General features: G+C 65.1%; 3 protein-coding genes across 3 annotated transcripts; all 3 read right to left on the minus strand.

Moving 5' to 3' along the window:
• Positions 1–14: 14 nt before the first annotated feature.
• Positions 15–12605, minus strand: RGL2 (ral guanine nucleotide dissociation stimulator like 2). The gene is given in 19 exon segments (XM_065563849.1): positions 15–885; positions 1041–1155; positions 1803–2048; positions 2250–2288; positions 2290–2365; positions 2534–2626; positions 2950–3071; positions 3432–3464; positions 3807–3881; positions 5255–5332; positions 6243–6327; positions 6447–6550; positions 6811–7026; positions 7450–7526; positions 7828–8008; positions 8480–8650; positions 8923–9024; positions 11133–11347; positions 11724–12605. Coding segments are annotated over 18 exon segments (2121 nt in total). The 5' UTR covers positions 11250–11347; positions 11724–12605; the 3' UTR covers positions 15–694.
• A 687-nt stretch (positions 12606–13292) lies between these two features.
• Positions 13293–18102, minus strand: TAPBP (TAP binding protein). Its single transcript, XM_005313168.5, has 8 exons — positions 17944–18102; positions 17093–17299; positions 16432–16707; positions 15524–15868; positions 14659–14994; positions 14326–14415; positions 13802–13833; positions 13293–13680 (listed from the first exon to the last, which is right to left on the minus strand). The coding sequence occupies exons 1-8, from the start codon at positions 17987–17989 to the stop codon at positions 13669–13671; spliced, it is 1344 nt and encodes a 447-aa protein (XP_005313225.2). The 5' UTR covers positions 17990–18102; the 3' UTR covers positions 13293–13668.
• Positions 18103–19298: 1196 nt separating this feature from the next.
• LOC101953989 (heme-binding protein 2-like) lies at positions 19299–24005 on the minus strand. Its single transcript, XM_065563950.1, has 7 exons — positions 23632–24005; positions 23311–23395; positions 23050–23125; positions 22700–22817; positions 22049–22182; positions 20309–20472; positions 19299–19666 (listed from the first exon to the last, which is right to left on the minus strand). Exons 2-7 carry the CDS (start codon positions 23370–23372, stop codon positions 19591–19593), a joined length of 630 nt encoding a protein of 209 aa, XP_065420022.1. The 5' UTR covers positions 23373–23395; positions 23632–24005; the 3' UTR covers positions 19299–19590.
• Position 24006: the final 1 nt, after the last annotated feature.

Below are 24006 nucleotides of genomic sequence, written 5' to 3' on the forward strand. Positions count from 1 at the left end.
AGCTCTCTGCCAGCTGCTTCTAGTGTCTTTATTGCGTTAGTGTTACAGCAACGAGGGCTGGGGCCACAAGCCCCTATACAGTGATTGGGGGTGGGACACACAGTGCTTCCCCCCCCCCCACCTCCAGGTGGGACAAATCCCTGAGAAGCTGCCATCTCAGCACCAGTGGGGGCACCCCACGTCCCACCCATGTCTAGTGGGGAGTTACCCCCCTGGCCTCCCCCAGAGTCCTTCTGGCAGGGGTGAGACCATGCTGTAGGAGAGTGGGGGTCACTGCCCTGCCCCACAGGGGTGAGACCATGCTGTAGGAGAGTGGGGGTCACTGCCCTGCCCCACAGGGGTGAGACCATGCTGTAGGAGAGTGGGGGTCACTGCCCTGCCCCCCCAGGGGCAACCCACCCCCAGCTGTAGCTCCTGGGTGGACAGGAAGTAGGTCCTGGCTTCGGAGGGAGGGGCTGTCAGGACATCACCCTTTCAAGGCACTTAGGTCATGGCCCTGAGGCTGCTGGCTGGGCAGGCTGCCCCCTGGACAGTGCTGGGGCAGACCAGACCCTGATGCCAGGAGAGATGAGGGCAGGCCAAGCAGACAGCCCTAGGCACGGTGTGGCTCCAATTCCCTTCCCCATAGCCTGGGCGCAGGTCACTGCCTTTCCTCCAGGCCCAGGAAGCCCCAGGGCGGTTTTGGGGTTCGCCCTCAGAAGAGGGCCCTGGCGAGCTTGCGGCCGGTGGCCTTGATTTTGGGGAAGGTGGCGCTGAGCTCAGCCCTGCGGGGGGCGGCGCTGGGGGGCAGGGGAGGCTCCCCGGGGCCCTTGGGCCGCAGCACAAAGTCCAAGCTGGAACCATTCATGGCGTAGAAGACGTTGGCTGTAGGCGGGAAGGTCAGCTCTGCGGGGGAAGAGAGAGAGGGTGTGAGGGGGGTTCGGGAATAGAGTCCCCCCCACCCACTCATGGGACCCCTCACCACTGTGGGTGCTCCCCAACCCCCCAATGGGCCCCCTACTCCCTACCCCAGGGACACCAATTCCCCCTGCCCCCCTCACCTTTCCCATCAGGCAGCAGCTGGACCAGCTGGAATTGGGGGGCAGCCCCCCGCTCCTGGCCGTGCTTCTCCAGCACCTTGGCGATGACAGACGGAGTCTTGTCCTGGCTGGTCACCTACAGCAACACAACACACAACTCCCACCATGCACGCCAGAGCCAGGCGAGGTGCCCAGAGAGCTCCACCACATACAGGGAAGTGATCACCCCACAGAGATAACACAAGCATAGCCACAAAGACACACCCCACACACACAACATGCAAAGCTGGGAGAACACAGCAAATTCCAACAGACCTCCCAGAAAGCCCCACGCCCAGCACCCACCCAATCACCCCCCCCCCCCCGACAATGCACGCATGCGTGCACCCCCCCCCCCCGACAATACATACACACACACGTACGTGTAGGTCCAGCCCACTCATACCAGACACACACACTGTCTCTCCCTGTGGGAAGGGGCTGCCCCATTGTGAGTCAGGGGACCAGCTGCCTCCTCCCCATAGCAGCTGTGGGATTGGGGTCACGCTGGGGAAAAGGGGGGTTCCCAGGCTAAACTAATAGCCTGGCCCACCCCCCACAACACTCAGACTGCAGCAGGAAAGTGTCACAGCAAGACAGACAGGGCAGGCTTGAGAACCCAGGTGTCCCGACTCCCAGCTGCCACTCTAACCCCTATTCCTGCCCCCCAGCTGGGATAGAACCCAGGAGTCCTGGCTCCCAGTCCCCACCCTGGAGACGGGACCCAGGCGTCCGGGTGCTCACCAGGATGCTCTTGTAGAGGCTGCCGTTGTGCAGGGCCATGCGGGCGCGGATGATGCAGCAGTCGGAGGGGGGGGCCCCGGGCTCCAGGGTGGGAGGGGCAGGGAAGGCCGAGCCGCATGAAGCCGAGCGCCGGTGCCCCCGGGGAAAGCCCCCCCCGGTGGGGGTGGGGGGCGAGAGGCCCCTGGCCAAGGAAGCCACGTCCTCAGGAGCTGTGTCCAGCGCGGAGACTGATGGCCACTTCATGTGCTGTCGGGATGCAGAGGGGGTGACTGGGGGTGGGGCAAGGTGCTGGGATTGAGGGAGGGGAAGGAATGGGACAAGGGGCAGGGGACCGAGGGAGAAAGGGGGATGGGATGGGGGAGCAGGACTTGGGGGGGGGGGGGGGGGGGGGAGATCAGGCGGGGGGATGGGGGCAGGGGGGAGGAAGCGATAAGGGGGGTGTCTCACCTGTGCCAGGCGAGACAGCAGCTGTGTGGGGCCACGGGGGGGGCGGCAGCAGGTCGGGGCTGCAGCCGGGGGGCCCCTCCCAGGAGACCAGGGGGTTCCCCACGGAGCTCAGCAGCCTGGGAGGCAGGGGAGGTAACAGATGGAGCGAGGGGGGGGCTGCTACCTTCAGCCCCACCAGCCTCCGCCCCTCGAGCCCCCCTCCCCATCCCTCCAGCCCCCCAACGCGCCAGAGTCCCCCTCCCTCAATCACCACTCAGCCCTGCTCCCCGCCCCCCCATGCTCACTCTGTGCAGTGGGTGATGACCAGGGTGGGCTTCAGGGGCCGCTGGGGGGTTGGGGCCTCCCCAGGGGGTTCGATCTCACAGGAGAGACTGTGACTGTGGGGAGAGGGGGATTAGAATTGCACAATACACACAACCCCCCCCAAACTCCTCTACACACACACCCCTCCTACATGCAACACTCCCTACACAACTCCCCCCAAACTCCTCTACACACACCCAAACACCACACACAACCCCCCAAACATCCCCCCATGCAACACACACAATGCCTCCCCCAAACCCCCCCACACCACACTCTACACAACCCTACATGCAAACACAATCCCCTACATGCAGCATCCCACTTCACGCAGCTCCTACAAGCACCATCTCCCCCCCGCACCCATCCACAGGGGCGCTCCTCCCCCCCTCGCTACCTCTGTGCCTCAGAGAGGGGGGGCAGCGCCCGCAGCCAGCGCTGGAAGGGGGGGCTGGGCTGGACACTGTAGTTGCGGCACACGGACTGCAGGAGACGCAGCTGGGCCAGAACCTCGAACTCCTGGGGGCAGAGAGGGGGGCAGTTACATGGGGGCACTGCCGTCAGCAGGGCTAAGACAGGGCAGCAGGGACAGAACGGGGGGGGGTGCTATACCGGGGGCAGCACAGAGAGCGTGGGGGACTATACTGTGAGGTGGAAGGGGGGTCCCAGGGCCTGTAACCAGCGGGGGGAGGACAGGGGGGACCAAGCAGAGAGCACAGGGGGCTGTACGGGGGGGGGGAAGCTTAGAGAGCCTGGGGGACCTGTACCGGGGGGGCAGACAGTGAGAGGGGGAGCTGTACCAGGGGGGGCAGAGAGCAACAGAGGGGAGCCCCAAGCCAGACGCGGAGGGAGCCCAGCAGCCCCGGCACAGCCTGGTACCTTGCGCCGCTTCTCGAAGTTGATGTATCCGTTCTGCCAGAGAAATGAGAGGTGCCATGAGTCCCGCAACCGACCCCCCCACATTCCTGGCCCCCCCATTGCTGCCCTGCCCCCCGCTGCCTGGCCCCCCATCACCCACCCAGCTCCTCACTGCTCCCCTGTCCCTCGCTGCCTGGCCCCCATCGCTCCCCATTACCCTCCCCAGCTCCCCATTGCCTCCTTGCCTGGCCCCCACAATGCACACATGCCCCCCCCACAGCCCCACTCCCTGGCTGTCCCCAACCCTCCTCATGCCTGGCCCCCCAGCCCCTCCCCCCCAAGCCTGGCCCTCAACCCTAACTGGGTCCTGGATCACCCCCCACCCCCTGGTCTCACCTCCAGCTCATCCTTCATGGCTGTGTCCAGCATCACCAGGTCTCGCAGGAAGGTGCCGAGGTAAGGAACCACGCCCTGGGGGGAGCAGGAGGTCAGAGACTGGGCAGTCAACCCCCCCGCCCAGCCCCCCACTTATCCCCCGCCCCGTGCCCCACCACCCCCGCCGTGCGCCCTTCGGCCCCCCACAAACCACCCCACCAACCCCCCCGCCCTGCAGCACCCCACCTAGCCCCCCCCCCCCACGCCCACTGTGTCCTCCAGCCCCGCACATAACGCCACACAAACCACACCGTCCAACACCTCACCCCACAGTGACGAAGTGGGGATTTTCCCTTGTTATGTTGTATGTGAGTCTTACTGTTGAGTCTATGTGAGTTTTACTGTTTTGCATGAATAATGCGTGCCTCAGTTTCCCTGTGTGCTGCACCAATACCTCGGTGGGGGGAACAGGGGTGTGGGACTTTGGCTGAGACCTCGGGGGCAGGTCAGGCTGCTCCAGCTGCCTGCACATGTCGTAACCGGTGCCCTTCGTAACCCGAGACCCGGGGGGGGGGGGGGGGGGGGGGATTTTTGCAACCAGGTGATGCAACGGGGGGGCCTGCGGTCCGGTTGCTGGAAGCTGGCGGTCTGCTTGGGGGGGACTGGAAGATGGGGAGTCCAGGCCGCCTGGCCCAGGACTCCCCAAGATGGACTTGGCTGAAAGTCACTGATTTCTGTGCTAACAAGCTCTGTTGTACGCTGTGTTCCTGTCAACTAATAAACCTGTTTTACGCTGGCTGAGAGTCACGTCTGACTGCGAAGTGGGGGGTGCAGGACCCTCTGGCTGCCCCAAGAGCCCCGCCCGGGTGACTCGCTGTGGGAAGTGCACGGAGGGGCATATGCTGAATGCTCCCAGGTCAGACCCAGGAGGTGAAGCCCTGTGAGCTTCTTGCCCTGAAGACAGTCTGCTCCGAGGGAGAGGAGGCTCCCCAGAGTCCTGACTGGCTTTGTGGGGAGCAGTTCCAGAGCATCGCCCGGGGACTCCGTGACACCCGCCTAGCCCCCCTCCCCGCCCACCATGCACCCTCCAGCCCCCACATAGCCCCGCACAAAGCACACTGCCAACCCCTTCGCCCCACAGCACCCTGCCTAGGCCCCCCACGGTCCCCCACAAACCACACCTCCAGGCCCCAATGCCTCACACATATTCTCCACCCCCACAGCCTCCTGCCTAGCCCCCACCCACCCCAGTGTACCCCCACACAAACCACACCTCCAACCCAAGCCACTGAGCCCCTCACATATCCCCCACCCTATTGTGCCTCTGCTCAGCCCCCCATATATCCCAACCAGGGCTGCCCAAGCCCACCACACCCCCAGTATCCCCCCCACCTCCTCCCCTCACCCCGTGCCCTGGAGGGGGAGAACAGGGACAGGGCAGCCCCTCCTATCCTGTGCCCCTCCCTCACCACTGGGCGCTGCTCCTGGGGTCTCCGCGGCTGCCGGCGTGGGGCAGGGTCGGCGCCAGACGGTTTGGAGGTGTCATCCTGGGGGGTAGAGGAATGTGAGAGGGGCACAGGGTGCGAGTGCAGGGAGGAACAATGAGACATGGGAAGGTGTCAGGGATGAGGGCAGATACAGGAGACAGGGTGAGACATAGGGGTTGGGGGTCAAGATGGGGCAGTTGGGTAGGGAGGGGGCAGAGGGAGGGAGTGGGGGACAGGATGGGGCAGGGGGACATTAGGGGGCCATGGTGAGGAGGTTGGCAGGAGGCAGTATGGAGGGCTGGGAGCCGGTGGGGCAGGCAGGAGGCAGAGTGGGAGCACAGAAGCTGGGAGACTGGGAGCTGGGGGGGCAGGAGCCGGGGGGACAGGAGCCCGAGGGAAGGGGGGCAGGATGGGGGGCACAGGAGCTGGGGGGCAGGAGCCCGGGGGGGGCAGAATGGGAGGCGCAGGAGCCGGGGGGGGGCCGGATGGGGGCACAGGAGCCGGGGGGCAGGAGCCGGGGGGGCAGGAGGGCAGGATGGAGGCGCAGGAGCCAGGGGGGGCAGGAGGGCAGGATGGGGGGCACAGGAGCTGGGGGGCAGGAGGGGGGCACAGGAGCTGGGGGGCAGGAGCCGGGGGGGGCAGAATGGGAGGCGCAGGAGCCGGGGGGGCAGGAGCCCGGGGGGGCCGGATGGGGGCACAGGAGCTGGGGGGGGCAGAATGGGAGGTGCAGGAGCCGGGGGACAGGAGCTGGGGGGCAGGAGGGGGGCACAGGAGCTGGGAGGCAGGAGCCGGGGGGGCAGGATGGAGGCGCAGGAGCCCGGGGGGCGGATGGGGGCACAGGAGCCGGGGGGCAGGAGCCCGGGGGGGCCGGATGGGGGCACAGGAGCTGGGGGGGGGCAGAATGGGAGGCGCAGGAGCCGGGGGACAGGAGGGGGGCACAGGAGCTGGGGGGGGGCAGGCAGCCCCTCACCTGGAACAGCAGCTGCCGGCTCAGGCTGTAGTTATCCTGTTCGGAACAGATGGTGCTGAGCTCCTCGTAGCTGCGCAGCGCGTCCCTGGCGGGGGGGAGCGGGGGGAGAGTGAGTGACCCTTGAGACGCTGCCCCCCCCGGTGCCCCCCCACATCCCGACCACCCAGCTCCGCACCCCCCCCCCCCCCCCCAGCCCAGCCCCACCTGGCGGTCTCGTCCCAGGTCCGCTTGAGCCGGTGCACGGGGCTGGACTGCAGGGCGGAGATGATGGCGCAGAGAGATGAGAAGTTCCTCAGGGCGCGGCACTCCTGGGGGCACAGCGGTGGGGGTCACAGGGGGCCAGCTGCAGGGCAGGGGCTGGGCTGGCTCGGGGGTGAGGGGTCGGGGGGGCCTGGCTGGTACTGGGGGCAGAGCTGAGGTCAGAGGTTGCTCTCACTTCCACCGTTTGGATCCTTTTCCCATGAGCCGGGGGCCCATTGCTGGGGGGGGCGGGGATGGCCCAGGCTGGGGGCCCGACACAGTGTGGCGACCCCAACCCCAGGGGGCTGAGCTCCGGCCCCACACTCACCTCCGCAACGTGGATCCATTTCTCCAGGATCCGGGCCCGCTGCTGGGGGCGCAGCCCCGGCCCCGCCAGGCAGGAGCGGATCACGGCCCCCGCCAGACGGTTGAATTGGCGCACCGTGGCACGGACGCTGGGGCAGTCCCGCTCCCGCCCCTTCTTGTCACGCTGAGACCAGAGCGAGCCCAGGCACTGGTAGGGCACGACCCGCAGGAACAGTGCCTGGGGAGGGGCAGGGGTTAATGGGGCGCTGCTCCCTGACCCCCCCACCCATCACCCCTGGGAACAGCGCCGGGGGGGGGGGGAGGAGTTAATGGGAGGCTGCACCCCAATCCCTTCCACCTACCGCCCCTGGGAACAGCACCTGGGGGGCAGGGGTTAATGGGGGGCTGCTGCCCGCCCCCCCCCCGCCCCTGGGAACAGCACCTGGGGGGGGGGGGCAGGGGTTAATGGGAGGCTGCACCCCGACCCCCACCCACTGCCTGGGGTGTCCCTTACCCCTCACTTACGTAGAGGAACAACTCGTGGGGTGTCCTGCTCCCCCACACCCTGTAACCTAAACACTGAGTCCCCGCCCCCGTTACCTACCCCCCCGCAAATAGCCTGATGTGGGGGGCTCCTGGGGTACAGCCCCCCCACACTCACCGCCTCCACCAGCGTCAGCTGAGCAGCCACCTGGTCAGCTTGGAAAATCAGGATGTCGAGGGGGTCAGGGTCCCCCCCTGGGGGTCACACCCCCCTCGGGGCCATCTTCCCCTGCCCCCCATTCCTTTTCCTCCAGCTCCCCTGCAAGGGGGGGGGCAGTGTTAGACCCAGCGGGGGGGGGGGGGGGAGAGCCTGCCCCACAGATAGACCCTCCCCCCAACCCCAGTACCCCCTCCCATCTCCCCACCCCCCAGATCTGCCCCCCACCCCCCATCTGCCTGCCTCCCAGCCCCCACACTCCTCTCCAACCAGACCCTTCCCCATCCATCTGCTCCCCTCCCCAGTCTGCAGGCTTCCCCCAGCCCCAGCCCCCCTCACCTCCATTGCTGGGCCCCCCCAGCACCCCCCGCAGGGCGAGCAGGCGTCTCTCGGCCTCGGAGCCCTGCCCCAGGGCACATTGCAGGCTCCGGCCCAGTCGCTCCACCAGGCCCGGGTCCAAGGCCCCCCAAAATCCTCGGGATACCCGTCCAGCCAGGAGCACATCACCGAGGAGAAGGCCCTGGGGGGGAGATGGGGGGTGAATGGGGGACACGGCCGGGGAAAGGGATTTGGGGGGCCTGTGGGGGGGGTCACTCACCGCTGCAGTTCAGCTGTCTCCGGGGAGACAGGCCTCAGCTCCAGAGCCCGACCTCCTCCAGCCTGAGGGAGAGACTGGGTCAGGGGGGGCTGCCATGGCCCCTGCGCTCCCCTCCCCACACCTGGACGACTCCTTCCCTTCGTGCACGCCCCTAACCCCCCCCTCCGGTTCCCAGCCCTCCCCTCTCATCCCCCCATGGGGCCTGGCTCTCCCCTTGTGTCCCCCCCATCCCCTCTACCCCCACGTCCCCCCCATAATCCCAATTCTAGTCACGCCCCCACTTTCCCCCAGCGTCCTGCCCCCTCCCCCTACTTACCCCATGTCCTGCACCCCCTCCCCCCCACTTACCCCCAGGATCCTGCGCCCCCTCCACCCCAGCCCCGTCACCTGTCAAGCAGCAACCCCAGCACCGTGGGGGGGGCGGGTGAACACCCGGTAGGTGACCAGGAAGGCAGGGACGTAGGTGGCGTCACCCAGCGTCTGGGCCTCCAGCAGGTGCCAAACCAGCCGGACCAGCGACCCGGCCTTCAGTGAGCGGGCCTGGCTCCCCGCCCCCCCCGGGGCCTGTGGGGAGAACATCAGAGTCAGCCTGGATCCCCCCACTTCCCCCCAGTGACCCGGCCTGGCTGCCTCCCCCCCGGGGCTTGTGGGGAGAGTGTCAGGGCCAGCCTGAACCCCGCATTCCCCCCCAGTGACCCGGCCTGGCTGCCTGCCCCCCTGGGGCCTGTGGGGAGAACGTCAGTCAACCTGGACTCCCCCCCACCATTCCCTCTCAGTGACAGCCCCCCCCCCCCATACCGCTAGGGCCTGGGGGAAGAGAGGGCACCAGAGCCAACCTGCCCCCCACACTCACCCCTGGCTGGGCGCCCCCCGGACTGGCGCGTGGTCACTGTGTAGATCACTCCCTCCTCGGCCTCCTCCGTCAGGGTCACTGGGGGCTGAGGGAGGGCGGAGGGTTACCTCGGGTATCACCGCCCCCCACCTCTCCCCCCCTGCCCCCTCCAACTGCAGGAGTCTCGTCCCCCCTCCCCCTACTCCAGCCACCCCTCTGGATATCCCCTGCCCAGCTGTATGTGAGCTGCCCCACACCCCCACAGGAGTTGTCACAGTTTCCTCCCCCCCAATCTCCCCCCACACACACTCACTCACCTTGACAGGCAGACAGTACCACCGTGTCCGGGACAGCCCCCCTCCTTCCTGACCTCCAGGCCCCAGGCATGCCCCCAGACGCAGGAAAACCTTCATCAGCCCCACCCCCCGACAGAGACCCCCCTCCTGCTGCCTACTGGGGCGTGGCCCCCGCCAGCCCCCCCAGGAACTGCCCCCTCCCCTCAGGCAGAGGGAGCGCTCTGGGGGGCATCTGGGTACGTGGAGGGGACAGACAGATGGCCGTCACTGCCCCCACCCCAAGGTGCGTGTATGTTGAAGAGGTTCACTGGGTCCCGCTCAGCCCCACCAGGGGGCACAACTCTCACTGGGGTGGGGCGTGGGGGGGGAGGGAATCGCCCAGCTGAGCCCCCCCCCCGCAGCCCTATGGGACAGGCCTGGGCCTTGGACCTGGGCAGAGGAGTTTGGGGTGCGTAGGGGCTGGGGGGCAGGGTGGGAAAGTTAGGGGGCACAGCGGGGGTTCAGGGGCACAGAAAGTAGGGAAGGGGTGGAGGGGGAGGGGTGCAGCGGGACCCAGTGAACCTCCCAAACACGCAGGCCAGGGCAGATAGACAGACAGACACCCTTCCCGCCTCCCCGGTCACACACACCCCAACCCCTCCTACAGTCGCCCGTCTGTCTGTCTGTCCTGTTCTCACTACACTCCTCCCCCGTCTGTCTGTCTGTCCCTGCTCCCCTCCTCCCTGTCTGTCTGTCCCCCCTCCCCTCCCCTCTCCCGTCTGTCTGTCTGTCTGTCCCCCCCTCCCCTCCCCTCTCCCGTCTGTCTGTCTGTCCCCGCTCCCCTCCTCCCTGTCTGTCTGTCCCCCCTCCCCACTCCCGTCTGTCTGTCTGTCCCCCCTCCCCTGTCTGTCTGTCCCCCCTCCCCTCTCCCGTCTGTCTGTCTGTCTGTCCCCGCTCCCCTCCTCCCTGTCTGTCTGTCCCTGTTTCTCTCTTTCGGTCTCCCTCCCCCTGCTGCTTCCGCCTTCTCTGTCTGCTCCAAGCCCCACCCCCCTCCCGCCCCTGCCCCCCCAGGCACTTCCCCAAACCTGCCCCGCCAAACCCAGCAGCTGCCAGGTTACCTTCCTGCCCCCCAGCGCAGGGACTGGGTGTGTCCTCGGGAGGGGGCGCTCGCCTGAGCCCTATGACCCCAGGGAGCGGCAGGGCAGCTGGGGACCAAGGGGAATTTGGGACAGGAAGTGAAGGGACATCTCAGGGCCCACTGACACCCAAGCCCCACACTGCCCGCACCACAGCCCCAGCCCCCCAGTCACTCACCCCTCACAAATAGCCCACAACACAGACACCCCCCAAACACCCCACCACTCCACCACCACCCATGCACACAACCACACCCTGACTGAGCTGCATAACTACCAGCAAAGCCAACACAACCACACACACCTCAATTACCAACAGACTTGCCCCCCACCATGAGAATGCTTCACACGCAACTGTGTGACCCCACCACACATACCCGAGAACACACGGCTCCGAAAACGCACAGAGGTGTGACTTCACAACACACACCCGACAACACACAGCTCCACAGCCCCCCCCTTGTACCACATGCACCCACAATGATGTGACCCCACAACACCCCCCTTCACACCTGCGTGACCCAACACCACGCAGAACCTCCTCCCCCAACCACACACAAGGGCGTGACCCCACATCCCCTCTAACCCCACACCCCCCAACTGCTGCCAGCAACGCCCGAGCTGACCACCCCATGCCCCCCCCCCAACACAACCCCACGGGTCAGCCACCCCTTCCCCCATGTCCCCCTCAGCGCACTCCTCCCTGCGACCCCTCCCCCGGTACCCCCCAGCTCCCCCCTCACATACTCCCTCCCCACATCCCCCCAGCCCCATCTCACCTGCCCCTCCCCATCCCGCCTCACCTGTGGCTGCGGGGGGTCGGGGGACCAGCTCCGGTACCCGCTCAGAGTGACCCCCTGCTCCTCCCCCAGCTCCAGCCGGGCCCCCTCCAGCAGATGACGCAGCGAGCGGGGCAGCATGGGGGGGGCCGTGGGGGGAGGGGACTTCTCAGCCCCACGGAGGAGTCATGGGCTACCCCCTACTGTCGGGGGAGGGGGGTGTCAGGCGAAGTCCAGGACTGAGAAAGAGGGGGGCGGGAACGGATGGACAGTTAGGACTTCTCCAGGAGCAGGAAATATTTGGGGGGCCTTGGTCCCTCTCCCTCCTGCAGCACCCTGCTCCCCACTTCCTCCCACTTCACCCCCCAACACACCCACTGCACCCCTCCCCCTCCTTACACCCCATATTCCACACTGCACCCCCTGCTGCCTCACTGCACCCCTCCCCCACCCTACACCCCCATATTCCACATTGCACCCCTGCTCCACACTGCTCCCCACCCTACACCCCCATATTCCCCACTGCCCCCTCCCTAGCACACCCCCTGCACCTCTTCCCACACCCCATATCCTCCATTGCTCCCCCCTGCTCCCGCTCCCCCCGTGCACGCCCACCTGGGTGCCAGGCTGGGGGTGGGAAGGTCCCTTCGCCCCTCGGGCACCGGCTCCCTGCTGTGCCCCGGGGCCAGGCTGAGCGCGCTGGGCGGGGCTGGGCGGAAACCCGGAGCCGGCTTGGGAACGGGGCCGGGGAGACTCAAAGCCCGGAGTTGGCTAGGAGGGGAAGGACGGAGTGGAGTCAGGGCTGGAGAGAGAGAGAAATCCGGAGCTGGAGTCCGAGCAGACAGCACGGAGCTGGACCGAGTCTAGGAACAGAGCCCAGACAGAAAGCCCGGAGCTGGAGCCAAGGAGGGGAAGGAAGTGGGGGCAGGACAGAAAATCTGGAGCTGGATCCAGGGAGGGGGCAGGAAGTGGGGAAGGACAGAAAGCCCAGAGCTGGAGCCAGTGGAGAGGCACAAAGCCCGGAGCTGTATCAGCCTGGACTGGCTCCAGGGAACGGTAAAGCCGGCAGGACTGAAGGGGGTGGATCGGAGCCAGAACCGCACAGCCCGGAGCAGAGCCTACTGGGGAGATGGAAATCCTGGAGTGGAACCAGCCTGGAAAGGAAGTGACATGAAACCCGAAGCAGAGCCAAGGAGCAGAGAGCTGCAAGGCCCAGAGAGGAGCCAGAGGACTGGGGAGAGTTAAAGCCCAGACCGGATCCACCTGGGAACAGAGCCAAGGCCAGAGAGACCAAGAACCTGGCTGGACAGACGCGCTATGTGGCTCTGTCCCATGGCTGCATGTTTCCCGATCTCCGTTTTGTAATTTCCCGCTCCCCCAGGATCCAGCTCCGTGTTACCAGTTCTCCACTCCTCATATTCCTCTCGGGATCCGGCTCCATGCTTCCCAGTGCTCCAGTCTGTATATTCTTCCCCCTGGGATCCAGCTCCAAGTTTCCCAGTGCTCCAGTCTGTATATATACTCCCCCTCCCCCCCCCCCCGTGTTTGTATATTCTCCCACTCCCCTTGGGAGCTGGATCCATGTTTTCCAGCTCTCCGGTCTCTACATTCCTCCCCCTCATCCAGTTCTGTGTTTCCCACCTCTCCAGTCCATATATTTCCCCCCTCTACTGGGGTCTGGAACTTCTGGTCCCTATATTCTCCCCTCTCTCCACAGGGAGGAAGCTGAACAATGGGGACTGCCTTCCTGCCTCCCTCCGGCCAGGAAGTCCCCCCTCCAGTGCCTGCCGGCTGGGTATGAACCCAGCCTGGGCAATGCTTAGAGAGTGAGGAGAGCTGGGAAGTAAAGACCAGGACATACAGGACACCATAACATAAGGGGGAGGAGTGGGAGCAACCAAGGGTAGCAAGGATGGAGGGAGCCTGTGGAACTCTCTGCTACTGGGCATTAAGCCTTGGGACTGTGTGCCCCAGCTCTTAGGGAGAGGCGACTCTCTGAACCCAACTGGCCCGGGCTAGGAGGGTCCCAGGGATGGGGGAGATCTCCTGCTGAGGCAGAAGGAGATGGGGGCACTGGGGGAGGCAGTTTGGGCAGGGCATGTGGGGCTCGGTGGGGAGAGGAGACCTCTGTGGGGGGGGGGCTCCGGGGAGGGGTGTTGAGAGATTACGACACCCATTCAGGAGTTAGGTGGTCACAGCAAAACATTTTTATTTCTGGGGCCAAAGCCCCCGTATAGCAGTGCAGACCAACAGCCCCCCCACCTTAAACAGGCCACTTGCCCGACCCCCCCGGAGAGGCAGGAGGCAGGGGGAGCACAGATGGGGGTGGGGGGCTCAGGCGGAGGGACCCTGGCAGCAGGGGAGGCGGGTGCTGTGGGGAGACCAGCCCAAAAGGGGGTGGGGAAGCAGCAGGGGAGGCGGAGGGCAGGGGGACTGGAGAGGAAGTTAACCCTTTATTGACCATTAAGCCCCCCCAACTCTGGTTCCTGTCCTGAGGTTCACAATCTTATTCTGGGGGTCACAGATCAGCCCCCAAAATCTCAGCTTCCCTGAGCACGTCTCACTCTGATTTCTGTGGGGAGAAGAGAGTCAGGTAAGAATCACCCCAGGTACTCCAGCCCCAGCCTCTCCCAGCAGGGGGCGCTGTGGGGGGGCAGGGCAGGAGCACTGGTGGGGTGTGGGGGGGTATTTACCTTGCTTTTCTCTTCAGCGCCGGATGGACAGACTGAAAAAGGAACCGAGACAGAGGAGTGAGACCCCGGCTCCCCTGAACAGGAGTGTGTGTGGGTGGTATATAGCCCTGTCCATGAGGATACAGGGGGAGGTCAGCGGGCCCAAGGGGAGCAGGGGCAGCGGAGATCTGGGGGTACATATCCTTCCTGAGGAGATGTGGGGAAGGGGAACAGGTGTGGCCTGGGAGGCAGTGGGCTGGTTGGGAGGTACCTGGGGGTTGAGGGGTGTTTGGGGTGGCAGTATGAAGGGGTGTTGCAGAGGAGGCTGGATGGTTGGGGGTGCAATGGAGGGTGGTATGGGGGGATAGGGACTGGGGGGCATATGGGGGCAGTGGGAAGGTTGGGGGCTGTATGGGAGGCACTGGGGTGAATGGTGGCAGGGCAGCACCTACCCTTATCCCGGAGGAGGCACTGGGGATCGGGGTGTATGGGGGTGACACGAGAGGCAGTGGGGGGAGGGAGTGACACGGGGGGGGGGCACATACCTTTGTTTCCGATGAGGCGGAAGAGCCCATAGAGCAGGAACGCAGCTAGGAACATCCCAATGGCGTCCTCCAGGGAGGGGCCCGTGGCACCTGGGGCAGAGGGGGGATGAGACCAAGAGACACTCCCCATTCCCTCCTTCCTCCTCCTGCCCCACACCCCTGTGTTACCCCTCCCCTTTCTCCCCTCCGCCCCCCCACTCCATACCCCCTCCCCAGATCCTCCCCCATGGCACCCCTCCCCTTTCTCCCGTCCGCCCCCGCACTCTCCCGAGCCCTCCCATCCCTGCACTCCTCTCCCATTGCCCCCCTGCCCTGTCCCGCCGCTGTCCTCACCTGCTACGCGGAGCTGGACGCTCCTCCTGGCAGGGGTGGCCAGGGCGGTGTGGGTCACGTGGCAGCTGTAGGTGGCTCCGTGGTCGCGGGGCTGGACGGGCGCCAGGCGGGCGAAGCTGCTCAGGCTGTAGGTGCCGTCGGGGCCACGCCGGTGCCCTGACTCCCAGGTCTCAGTCACGTACTCCAGCAGGTCGCCCCCTGCCTCCCCGGGGCCCCGGCGCAGCCAGCTCACCGTCACGTCCAACGGGTAATAGCCAGAGATCTCACAGACCAGCTCGGCTGGTGCCCCGGGGGCCACCGATAGGGGGTCAGGGCGCAGCGTCACCACGGGGGGCTCTGAGGGGAGAGAGGGTTAGAGACTGGTCCCATACCGGCCTGTACAGACCAACCAGCGTCCCTCCTCCCCTGGGAGGCACAGACAGAAGATGGGGTGCAGCATCACCTTGGGAGTGGGGGGAAGCGGGTTCAGAGGAAGAGATGAGTTATGACCTAGTCTGGCCTCCCTCATCTCCTGGGGGCATGGGGTACAGTGCCACCACCTGGGGCTCTGAGAGGAAGGAGGGATTAGAGACCAGTCCCATACAGCACTGTATAGCCCAGCTAAGCGTCCCCAAAGTCTGTTGTTTCTAGGGGGCGCTGGCTCAATGTGGGGAACTCTGGGACCCCTCCAATTCAGGGGGTAAATATTGGGGTTCACAGCCCAGACTGTGGGAGCATCAGTTCAGGGGTCCTCCCCAGAATCAGTCGTGTATCACTAGCCTGGGGTGGGGGGAAGATACCTGTGGGGTGCAAAGATCATCTCATATCCATGTCCCCCCAGGCTGGGAGCAGAGGCAGGAGCTCAGGGGGGGGCCCCCAGACTCACCAGTGATACGCAGCTCCAGGGCCTGCTGGGCGTGGAGGTGGGGCAGGTAGATGGTGCAGATGTAGGTTCCTTCGTGCCGCACCCCGACCCGGGGCAGTCGCAGCGAGACATTGGTGTCTGCGCCTGCCCTCCCCTCCTCCAGGAACAGCTGCGCCCCCTCCTCGGCCACGTGGGCCCGGCCTGACACCCCGTCATAGGCCAGCACCACGCGCCCAGCACCCCGGTACTGGTACCGCCACTCCACCGAGAAGGGGCCGGATGGTGCCGTGAAGCCACAGTCCAGCAGCACGTCCCGGCCCAGGCGGGAGTGCAGGTGCGGGGTGCGGGAGAACACGGACAACACCGCTGAGGGGGGGAGAGATGAAGGGGTTACTGCTGTGAGCACCACAGGGACAGTGCTACGGGGGTGGGGGGTTACTGTTGTGAGCACCATGGGAGCAGTGCCATGGGGGGGCAGGGTTGTGAGCACCACAGGGACAGTGCCACGGGGGTTGGGGGTTACTGCTGTGAGCACCATGGGAGCAGTGCCACGGAGGGAGTGGCAGGGTTGTGAGCACCACATGGACAGTGCCCCGGGGTGGGGGGTTACTGCTGTGAGCGCCATGGGAGCAGTGCCACGGAGGGAGGGCCAGGGTTGTGAGCATGATGCCTCAGAGGTAGTGCTTTGAGCACTACGGGAACAGTGGCACAAGGCAGGGCTGTGAGCACCATGAAGAACAGTGCCTTGGAGGAGGGCAGGGCTGTGAGCACCACATGGACAGTGCCCCGGGAGGGGTAGTGCTGTGAGCAGCACAGCAGGATGTGGGGGCAAGGGAAGGAGCTCGGGGCCCCGGGGAGAGAGGGGGTTCCCACAGCAGGGTTTTGGGGGGAGGCCGCTCCCACCCTACATTCTCAGGTGCCCTGGTTACCAGTTGCCATGGTGACTGCCGGTTGCTGGGACGTTGCCGCCTCCTCGCTCTTGAGGACAGTGCTGACCCCGTAGCCCCTGGTTGAGGCCTGGATGCTGCTGATGAACCAGGGGCCCCCCAGGCCCAGGGGACTGCGGTGCTCGGGGGTCAGGCCGGCCGCCCAGGGCACGTGGGCCTCCTGTGGCGTGTAGGCGTTGATCTCACAGGATGGTAGCTCCCCCTCCTTGGGGTGCCCCCCTGCTGGGAGGGGGACACGGTGCAGGGCCCCTGCAGGGTCTGGAGGGGAGAAAGGAATCGGGGGGAAGAGACATGGACACCCCAATGCCCACCCTTGCAAGGAGGGGGATACAACGCAGGGCCCCCCGGAATCTGGGGAGAGCGAGACGGGGGGGGGGCAGTTGTGGGGCACGGGAAGGCGAATGAGGGACGTGCCAGAGAGGGGAGTGGGGGGGCACTTGGGGAGGATGGGGAAAGGAGGGGGCTGTAAGAAGCGGGATGGGGGAGCAGAGGGGAGAAGCAGGGTGTGGTGAACAGGTGGGGTAACACTGGGGGCAGGTGGGATGTAGGGGTAGTCCTGGGGGGCAGGCAGCAGGGTGGTAGTGGGGGCAGGCACTGGAGAAGCAGGGTGTGGGAGACTGGGGGGGAAGGGGGAAGGACCTACCAGCGATGTCAAAAACCATGCCTGGCTCCAGGTCGGGGGGCAGCTCGGGCTCCGTCTCAGGGTGCCCCCGTCTCACCCCCCGCAGCAGCAGCAGCGCCCGGCGCTGGGTCACGGAGCTCGGCATCACCCCCACGCCTCCCCCGGCCTCCTCCACGAACCAGCAGTTCAGCCGGGGGGGCCCCGCCGCAGCCAGACACAGAGCGAACCCTAGGGGCCGGGACCAAGGGGTTAGTGGGGACACACGGACCCCCAAATCTCCCTGGGACACCGGATTGCCCCAGATTGCCCCCTCCCCCAGGGCAGGACCCTCGAGAGACGCTCCCTCCCCTCGGGTCTGATTTCTCCCCTGCCCAATAACCAGCAGGTGCCTCCACATCCCACCCAGGCCCTGAGCAGCCCCATCACCCCCCTCCTCCCGTACACCCTGTGGGGCACAGCCCCCCGCAGCTCAGGGGCAACGGGGGACAGGCAGCAAGTGTAAAACATCGGGGGGGGGTAATAGGCGCCTATATAAGAAAAAGCCCCAAATATCGGGACTGTCCCTATGAAACCGGGACATGTGGTCATGGGGGGGGGGGGGCGGGGAGTTGAAGGCCAGGACTGGGAAAGAACCGTGTCGGGGGTGGGGGGGGGGAGCAGCCATGTCTCTGTGGGGGGGGGAGTTCAGGGTCCCAGAACGGGGAGGGGGGTTCACGGTCCCTGGGCGGGGAGAGCTGTGTCCGGGGGCGGGTCAGTTTGCCCTTGCGGGGGGGGAGGGGTGCCCTGTGGACAGACGGACAGAGAATGGGGGGGTCTGAGGACCGGCGGGGGGAGGGGGGGGTCGCTCCGGGAGCCCCCCCCCCCCCACTCACCGGGCAGGAGCAGGGCCAGGGCCCCCACGGGGGCGAGCGAAGTCATGGCGGCTGGCGAGGCAGGGATGGAAATACCCAACCCGCCCCCCCGCGCTTCCACTTTCACTTTCGGGGAGCGGGCGGGACAGACAGACACAGGCCGGCCACGCCCCCCCACCCCGGCTGGAGCCCAGCTGCCCCTGCCCCGCCCCCAGCGCCTCCTGCCCCGCCCCCTCCCTCCCTCCGCTGCCACCGCCCCCTCCACTGCCCCCCATCTCCCTCTGCCCCGCCCCCAGCGCCTCCTGCCCCGCCCCCATCTTCCTCTGCCCCGCCCCCAGCGCCTCCTGCCCCGCCCCTCCCTCCACTGCCCCCCATCTTCCTCTGCCCCGCCCCCAGCGCCTCCTGCCCCGCCCCATCTTCCTCTGCCCCGCCCCCCAGCGCCTCCTGCCCCGCCCCATATTCCTCTGCCCCCGCCCCCTCCCTCCCTCCACTGCCCCCATCTTCCTCTGCCACGCCCCCAGCGCCTCCTGCCCCGCCCCATCTTCCTCTGCCCCGCCCCCCAGCGCCTCCTGCCCCGCCCCATCTTCCTCTGCCCCCGCCCCCTCCCTCCCCTGCCCCCCATCTTCCTCTGCCCCGCCCCCAGCGCCTCCTGCCCCGCCCCTTCTTCCTCTGCCCCCGCCCCCAGCGCCTCCTGCCCCGCCCCATCTCCCTCCGCCCCACCCTCTCCCTCCTCTCACTGCCCCATCTTCTTCTGCCTCACCCCCAGCGCCTCCTGCCCCGCCCCCAGCGCCTCCTGCCCCGCCCCTTCTTCCTCTGCCCCCGCCCCCAGCGCCTCCTGTCCCGCCCCCTCTTCCTCTGTCCCGCCCCCCAGCTCCCTCTGCCCCACCCCCCAGCTCCCTCTGCTCCCACCCCCAGGGCCTCCTGCCCGCCCCCCAGCTCTCTGTGCCCCCCAGCTCCCTCTGCCCTGTCCCCTATCTCCTCCTGCCCCTGTCCCCGCTCACATCTCCTCTCCAGCTCCCTCCACTGCCCCCCCTCCCTCCACTGCCCCCGCAACCTTTGCCCCCTCCCTCCACTGCTCACAGCTCCTCTCCATCTCTCTCTGCCCCCCAGCTCCCCTCCCTCTGCCCTGTCTGGTAACTGCCCCCATATCCCTCTGCCCCCTGCGCCCCCCAGATCCCCTCCAGCTCCCCCTGCTCCACTCCTCCCCTGCAGTCCCACCCTATCCTGATCTCCCCCCAGGTCCTTCCCCCCCCCACATCTCCCACCCCAGCCAGAGCCTCCCCCCCGCTCTCCCTGCCCAGCCCCTATGTATGACCCCTGCCCCTTCCCCCATCCCCTCTAGGTCCTCCATCTGCTGTCTCTCCCTCTCCCCCCATGCCCCATTTCTTCCCTCCTCTCAGTCCAGCTCCTATTCTCTGCTCCCCCAGGTCAGACCCCTTCTGGCGACCCACTAGGGCAGCTGCCAGGGGACACCCCCCACACACAGGGGAATAAGCAGAATTCATGCCTCATACACAGGGCAGCCTTGGTCACTTGGCTTTATTGGGGGGGAGGGGGGAGATGAGGGGGGGCTGCTCCCTGGGAGCACTATGGTGGGGGGGCAGAATCGAGAGCTGGGTTTCTCTTTCCTGGCAGGGCTGCAATGCCAGCGGGTGACACTTGGGGGGCTCACTCTGGGGCGCAGCCCAGGCCACCCCACGCCAGGCGCCAGACCTCGTTGTGGCGGTCGAACAGCTTCATGGGGCTGCGGAGAGATGGGAACAATAGAGTGGGTCAGGGCTCGGGGTGACCCCCAGGACCCACTGCCCCCGAGTCCCTCCCAGAACCATCTGCAAGGGGGAAACCTGCCCCCCAATCATCCTCACCCAGCTTCTGGGGTAACTGGGAAATCTGCCCCCCACTAACTCACCCCAGAACCTGCTGTAATGGGGAAACTGGGCCCCCCTTCATTCCCCTGGCTCCAGGGGTAACAGGGAAACCTGCCCCACAAGAACCTGCTGTAATGGGGAAACCTGCCCCCCAATCACCCCCACCCAGCTTCTGGGGTAACAGGAAAAGTCTGCCCCCTTTAAAATAGGTCTATATACACATACCTGTCTCATAGATCTGGAAGGGACCCTGAGTCCAGCCCCCTGCCTTCACTAGCAGGACCAAATACTGATTTTGCCCCAGATCCCCCTCAAGGATTGAACTCACAACCCTGGGTTTAGCAGACCAATGCTAAAGGCCCCGGGTTTGGGGCCAAGCGCCCAGCCTCCCACTCCCCACAGCACAGCACCCCCTACTGAGTTGCTCCCCTGCGGTTTGCCCTGCTGCTGTGCCCCAAGGAACGCTGGCCCTGCTCTGCCCCAGCACCCCAGGGAGGCAGCAGACGGGTCTCCCCCACCTGTTGTAGCCAGCAGAGTAGTGCCAGGAGTGGTCGAAGTGCCGGGCGTCCCGCCCCAGGGAGGCATCAAGGGCCCGAATGTGGGTCCCTCGATTGGCATCCGTGAGCCACCCCCCGAAGGAGCGAACGTAGGTGGGCAGAGCAGGGAACCGCTGGACGAAAACCTGAGCCAGACACAGAGAGACGGTGTCAGCCCCAGCCAGGCTGGGGTAGGGGTGGGTGGGGTGGTGACAGCGCCAGCCAGGCTGGGGTAGGGGTGTGGGGGGGGGGGCGGGGGATGACAGCGCCAGCCAGGCCGGGGGAAGGCTAGGGTTTGACGGTCAGTCCCTGGCCAGGCTGGGTTGGGGGTCACTCATGGCTGGTTCAGTGGGTAGATAGGACAGTGGGGGGGTCACTTATAGCAAGTTTACTTTAGTAAGGCATTTGATACGGTCTCGCATGATATTCTTATCGATAAACTAGGCAAATACAATTTAGATGGGGCTACTATAAGGTGGGTGCATAACTGGCTGGATAACCGTACTCAGAGTTGTTATTAAAGGTTCCCAATCCTGCTGGAAAGGCATAATGAGTGGGGTTCCGCAGGGGTCTGTTTTGGGACCGGCTCTGTTCAATATCTTCATTAACGACTTAGATATTGTCATAGAAAGTACGCTTATTAAGTTTGCGGATGATACCAAACTGGGAGGGATTGCAACTGCTTTGGAGGACAGGGTCATAATTCAAAATGATCTGGACAAATTGGAGAAATGGTCTGAGTTAAACAGGATGAAGTTTAACAAAGACAAATGCAAAGTGCTCCACTTAGGAAGAAAAAAATAAGTTTCACACATACAGAATGGGAAGAGACTGTCTAGGAAGGAGTACGGCAGAAAGGGAAATAGGGGTTATAGTGGACCACAAGCTAAATATGAGTCAACAGTGTGATGCTGTTGCAAAAAAAGCAAACACGATTCTAGGATGTATTAACAGGTGTGTTGTGAGCAAGACACGAGAAGTCATTCTTCTGCTCTACTCTGCTCTGGTTAGGCCTCAGCTGGAGTATTGCGTCCAGTTCTGGGCACCGCATGTCAAGAAAGATGTGGAGAAATTGGAAAGGGTCCAGAGAAGAGCAACACGAATGATTAAAGGTCTTGAGAACATGACCTATGAAGGAAGACTGAAAGAATTGGGTTTGTTTAGTTTGGAAAAGAGAAGACTGAGAGGGGACATGATAGCAGTTTTCAGGTATTTAAAAGGGTGTCATAAGGAGGAGGGAGAGAACTTGTTCACCTTAGCCTCTAAGGATAGAACAAGAAGCAATGGGCTTAAACTGCAGCAAGGGAGGTCTAGGTTGGACATTAGGAAAAAGTTCCTAACTGTCAGGGTGGTTAACCACTGGAATAAATTGCCTAGGGAGGTTGTGGAATCTCCATCTCTGGAGATATTTAAGAGTAGGTTAGATAAATGTCTATCAGGGATGGTCTAGACAGTATTTGGTCCTGCCATGCGGGCCGGGGACTGGACTCGATGACCTCTCGAGGTCCCTTCCAGTCCTAGAATCTATGAATAAGTTTGGTAGGGAGCAGTTGTGGGGATGGGGGTCACTCACAGTGGGTTTGGTGGGAGAATTGGGAGTAGTAAGGGGGTCACTCAGCAGGGTCAGTGGGGAGCAATGTGAGGCTGGGGTCACTCAGTGGGTACAGCGGGGGTGTCACAGCAGGGTCAGTGGGCAGCAATCTGGGGAGTGGGGTCACTCACAGCAGGCTCCGTGGGCTGCGGGGGGTCACCCTGCCGCGCTGCCGGCAGCAGGAAGGAGACGGTGTACTCCTGCGTCTCCCCAGCAGCCCGGTCCACCCGGGTCAGAACCGGTGCCGTCATCGGGATCTTCACACCTGCCGGGTTTGTGTCATGTTTGCTCAGAATCCACATCCTCCCCACCCCAGAACCACCCCCCAACCTCCCTCCACTGCAGCCAGCTCCTGGGGAAGGGTAGAGACCCCCTTTTCTTCTGTGCCTGTTCTACCGAGGCTCATTAAACATGAAGCAGCCCAGAGAGCCAGGGGGCGGCCCAACCCCCTATGTCCCTCCCCTTAGCCCCTGGGGACCTTGGAGGGAGTTTCTCAGGTTGTTATGGGGTCTCTGAGGGATGGATTATGGGCTATCTGGAGCAATGGAGTTCTGGGGGGGGGGCTTGGAGGGTGGGGGCCTGTAGGGACCCCATGGGAGAAGAGGGGGGCTATAGGTGGGGACGCAGAGGGGCATATGGGTGGAGCAGGGCTGTGGGTGCTCTAGGGGCTCTAGGAGGGGGGGTTACGTGTGGGGGTCAGGGAGCTGTGGGCTCTCTAGAGGTTGGGATCTGAGGCTGGGGGCAGAGGGGCCGTGGGGGATGGGCTGTGGGGGTCACCTTACCCAGCTGGTTCCGGCCCTGGATGTAGCGGAAGAGGCGCCAGAAGCCGGTGGTCTTGGCGGCCGTGTACGTGTTGTTCACGCGGGTGCTGACCCAGGCCGAGGGGGGGTAAAGCCGGGCCTGGGGGGGGGCAGGAGCATGGGGGGGGGTCAATTCCTTCTCACGCTTCCTGCTCCATCCCTCCAACCCCCCCCCACTCCCTCCCAGCTTCAGGGGGACTGGCTGGCTCCAGAGGGTCCTTTTCCCACTAGGGGGCACAAGCTCCCGTCCAGCCCCAGGGTGGGGGAACTGCCCATCTCGGGAGGGCGTATTTTAGCAGGTTTTCCCTCCCCCCCCCCCAACTGATCCTCACCTCGTAGTCAGAGCTGTTGCAGATGAGATCAAAGGTGAAACATTCGGTGACTTCCCCGCAGAATGTAGGCTTCTCCCTGCAGAACCAGATGGGGAGAGTCAGGGCGTACAGCCCCCCTGGGATTGGCCCCATCACTCTGGGGGTGCTGTTGCCCGCCAGGGGTTTGTGCAAGGATAAATCTCCATCCCGAGGCACTGGGGGAGGGGTTTGGGGATGTTCCCTCCAACACCCTCTGTAGTGTGGGGAGAGCCCCCGACTCACCTTTCTCCCCAGACCCCCCGTGCCAGGGCCAGGAGCAGCAGTGGGGCCATTCGCAGCAGCATTATGAGGGGCGTCACGGCAGAAGCTGCAGGGAGAGACTCAGGCTGGTGATGAAAAAGCCCCCCCCCTGACCCCCCCCGCCCCACACTGCCAAGACCAGAGAGCCTGGGGCACAACCTGCTCAGCCTGTAGGTCCCTGCACCCATCAATCCCCCCAGCCCAGAAGGATCAGCTCCCAGGTGCACCCCAAATCCCAAGACACCCCCAGACTCTGAACCCCCCCATCACTCCCTCTCCCCATGCCCCCAGCTGCTCCATCACCCTGCAGACTCTTGTGTGGAGAGTTTGGGGTGTGACCCAGCTCTTCCCATGCGTTTGGGCACCAGGCAGAGACGGGGCTGCTTTTATTCCCCCTCTTCACCCCCCCCGCCCCATGGCGGGTTACATAACCTCATGCCCAGCCCCTTCTGGCCCGTGAATCAGGCATGCGGTTGGGGTTGTGTAACGGGGCGGGGTGTGTGATATAACCAGCAACGGGAACAGAGCGGAACCTCAAAACCCAGCCCGGTGCTAGGGGCTGCTGTGCTGTGGGGGGCCTGGTTATACCCACTGTCCCCAGCCTGGTGTGAGGGGGGGACTGCTGTGGGTGCAAATATGCATTCTCCCCAGCCCGGCACCAGAGGGCAGCGTGCTGTG

The sequence above is a fragment of the Chrysemys picta genome, chromosome 12, assembly GCF_011386835.1.
Source record: "Chrysemys picta bellii isolate R12L10 chromosome 12, ASM1138683v2, whole genome shotgun sequence".
Lineage (NCBI taxonomy): Eukaryota > Metazoa > Chordata > Testudines > Emydidae > Chrysemys > Chrysemys picta.

Coding starts and splice junctions, on each gene's coding strand:
- TAPBP (XM_005313168.5), bottom strand. CDS start 17,989: ATGACTTCGCTCGCCCCCGTGGGGGCCCTGGCCCTGCTCCTGCCCG. Junction 17,300..17,943: donor CCTGGCCCTGCTCCTGCCCG/GTGAGTGGGGGG, acceptor CCCGGCCCCTAG/GGTTCGCTCTGTGTCTGGCT. Junction 13,834..14,325: donor CCGCCTCATCGGAAACAAAG/GTATGTGCCCCC, acceptor TTCCTTTTTCAG/TCTGTCCATCCGGCGCTGAA.
- LOC101953989 (XM_065563950.1), bottom strand. CDS start 23,372: ATGCTGCTGCGAATGGCCCCACTGCTGCTCCTGGCCCTGGCACGGGGG. Junction 22,183..22,699: donor CCAGGGCCGGAACCAGCTGG/GTAAGGTGACCC, acceptor CAAACCCGGCAG/GTGTGAAGATCCCGATGACG. Junction 19,667..20,308: donor TACTCTGCTGGCTACAACAG/GTGGGGGAGACC, acceptor ATCTCTCCGCAG/CCCCATGAAGCTGTTCGACC.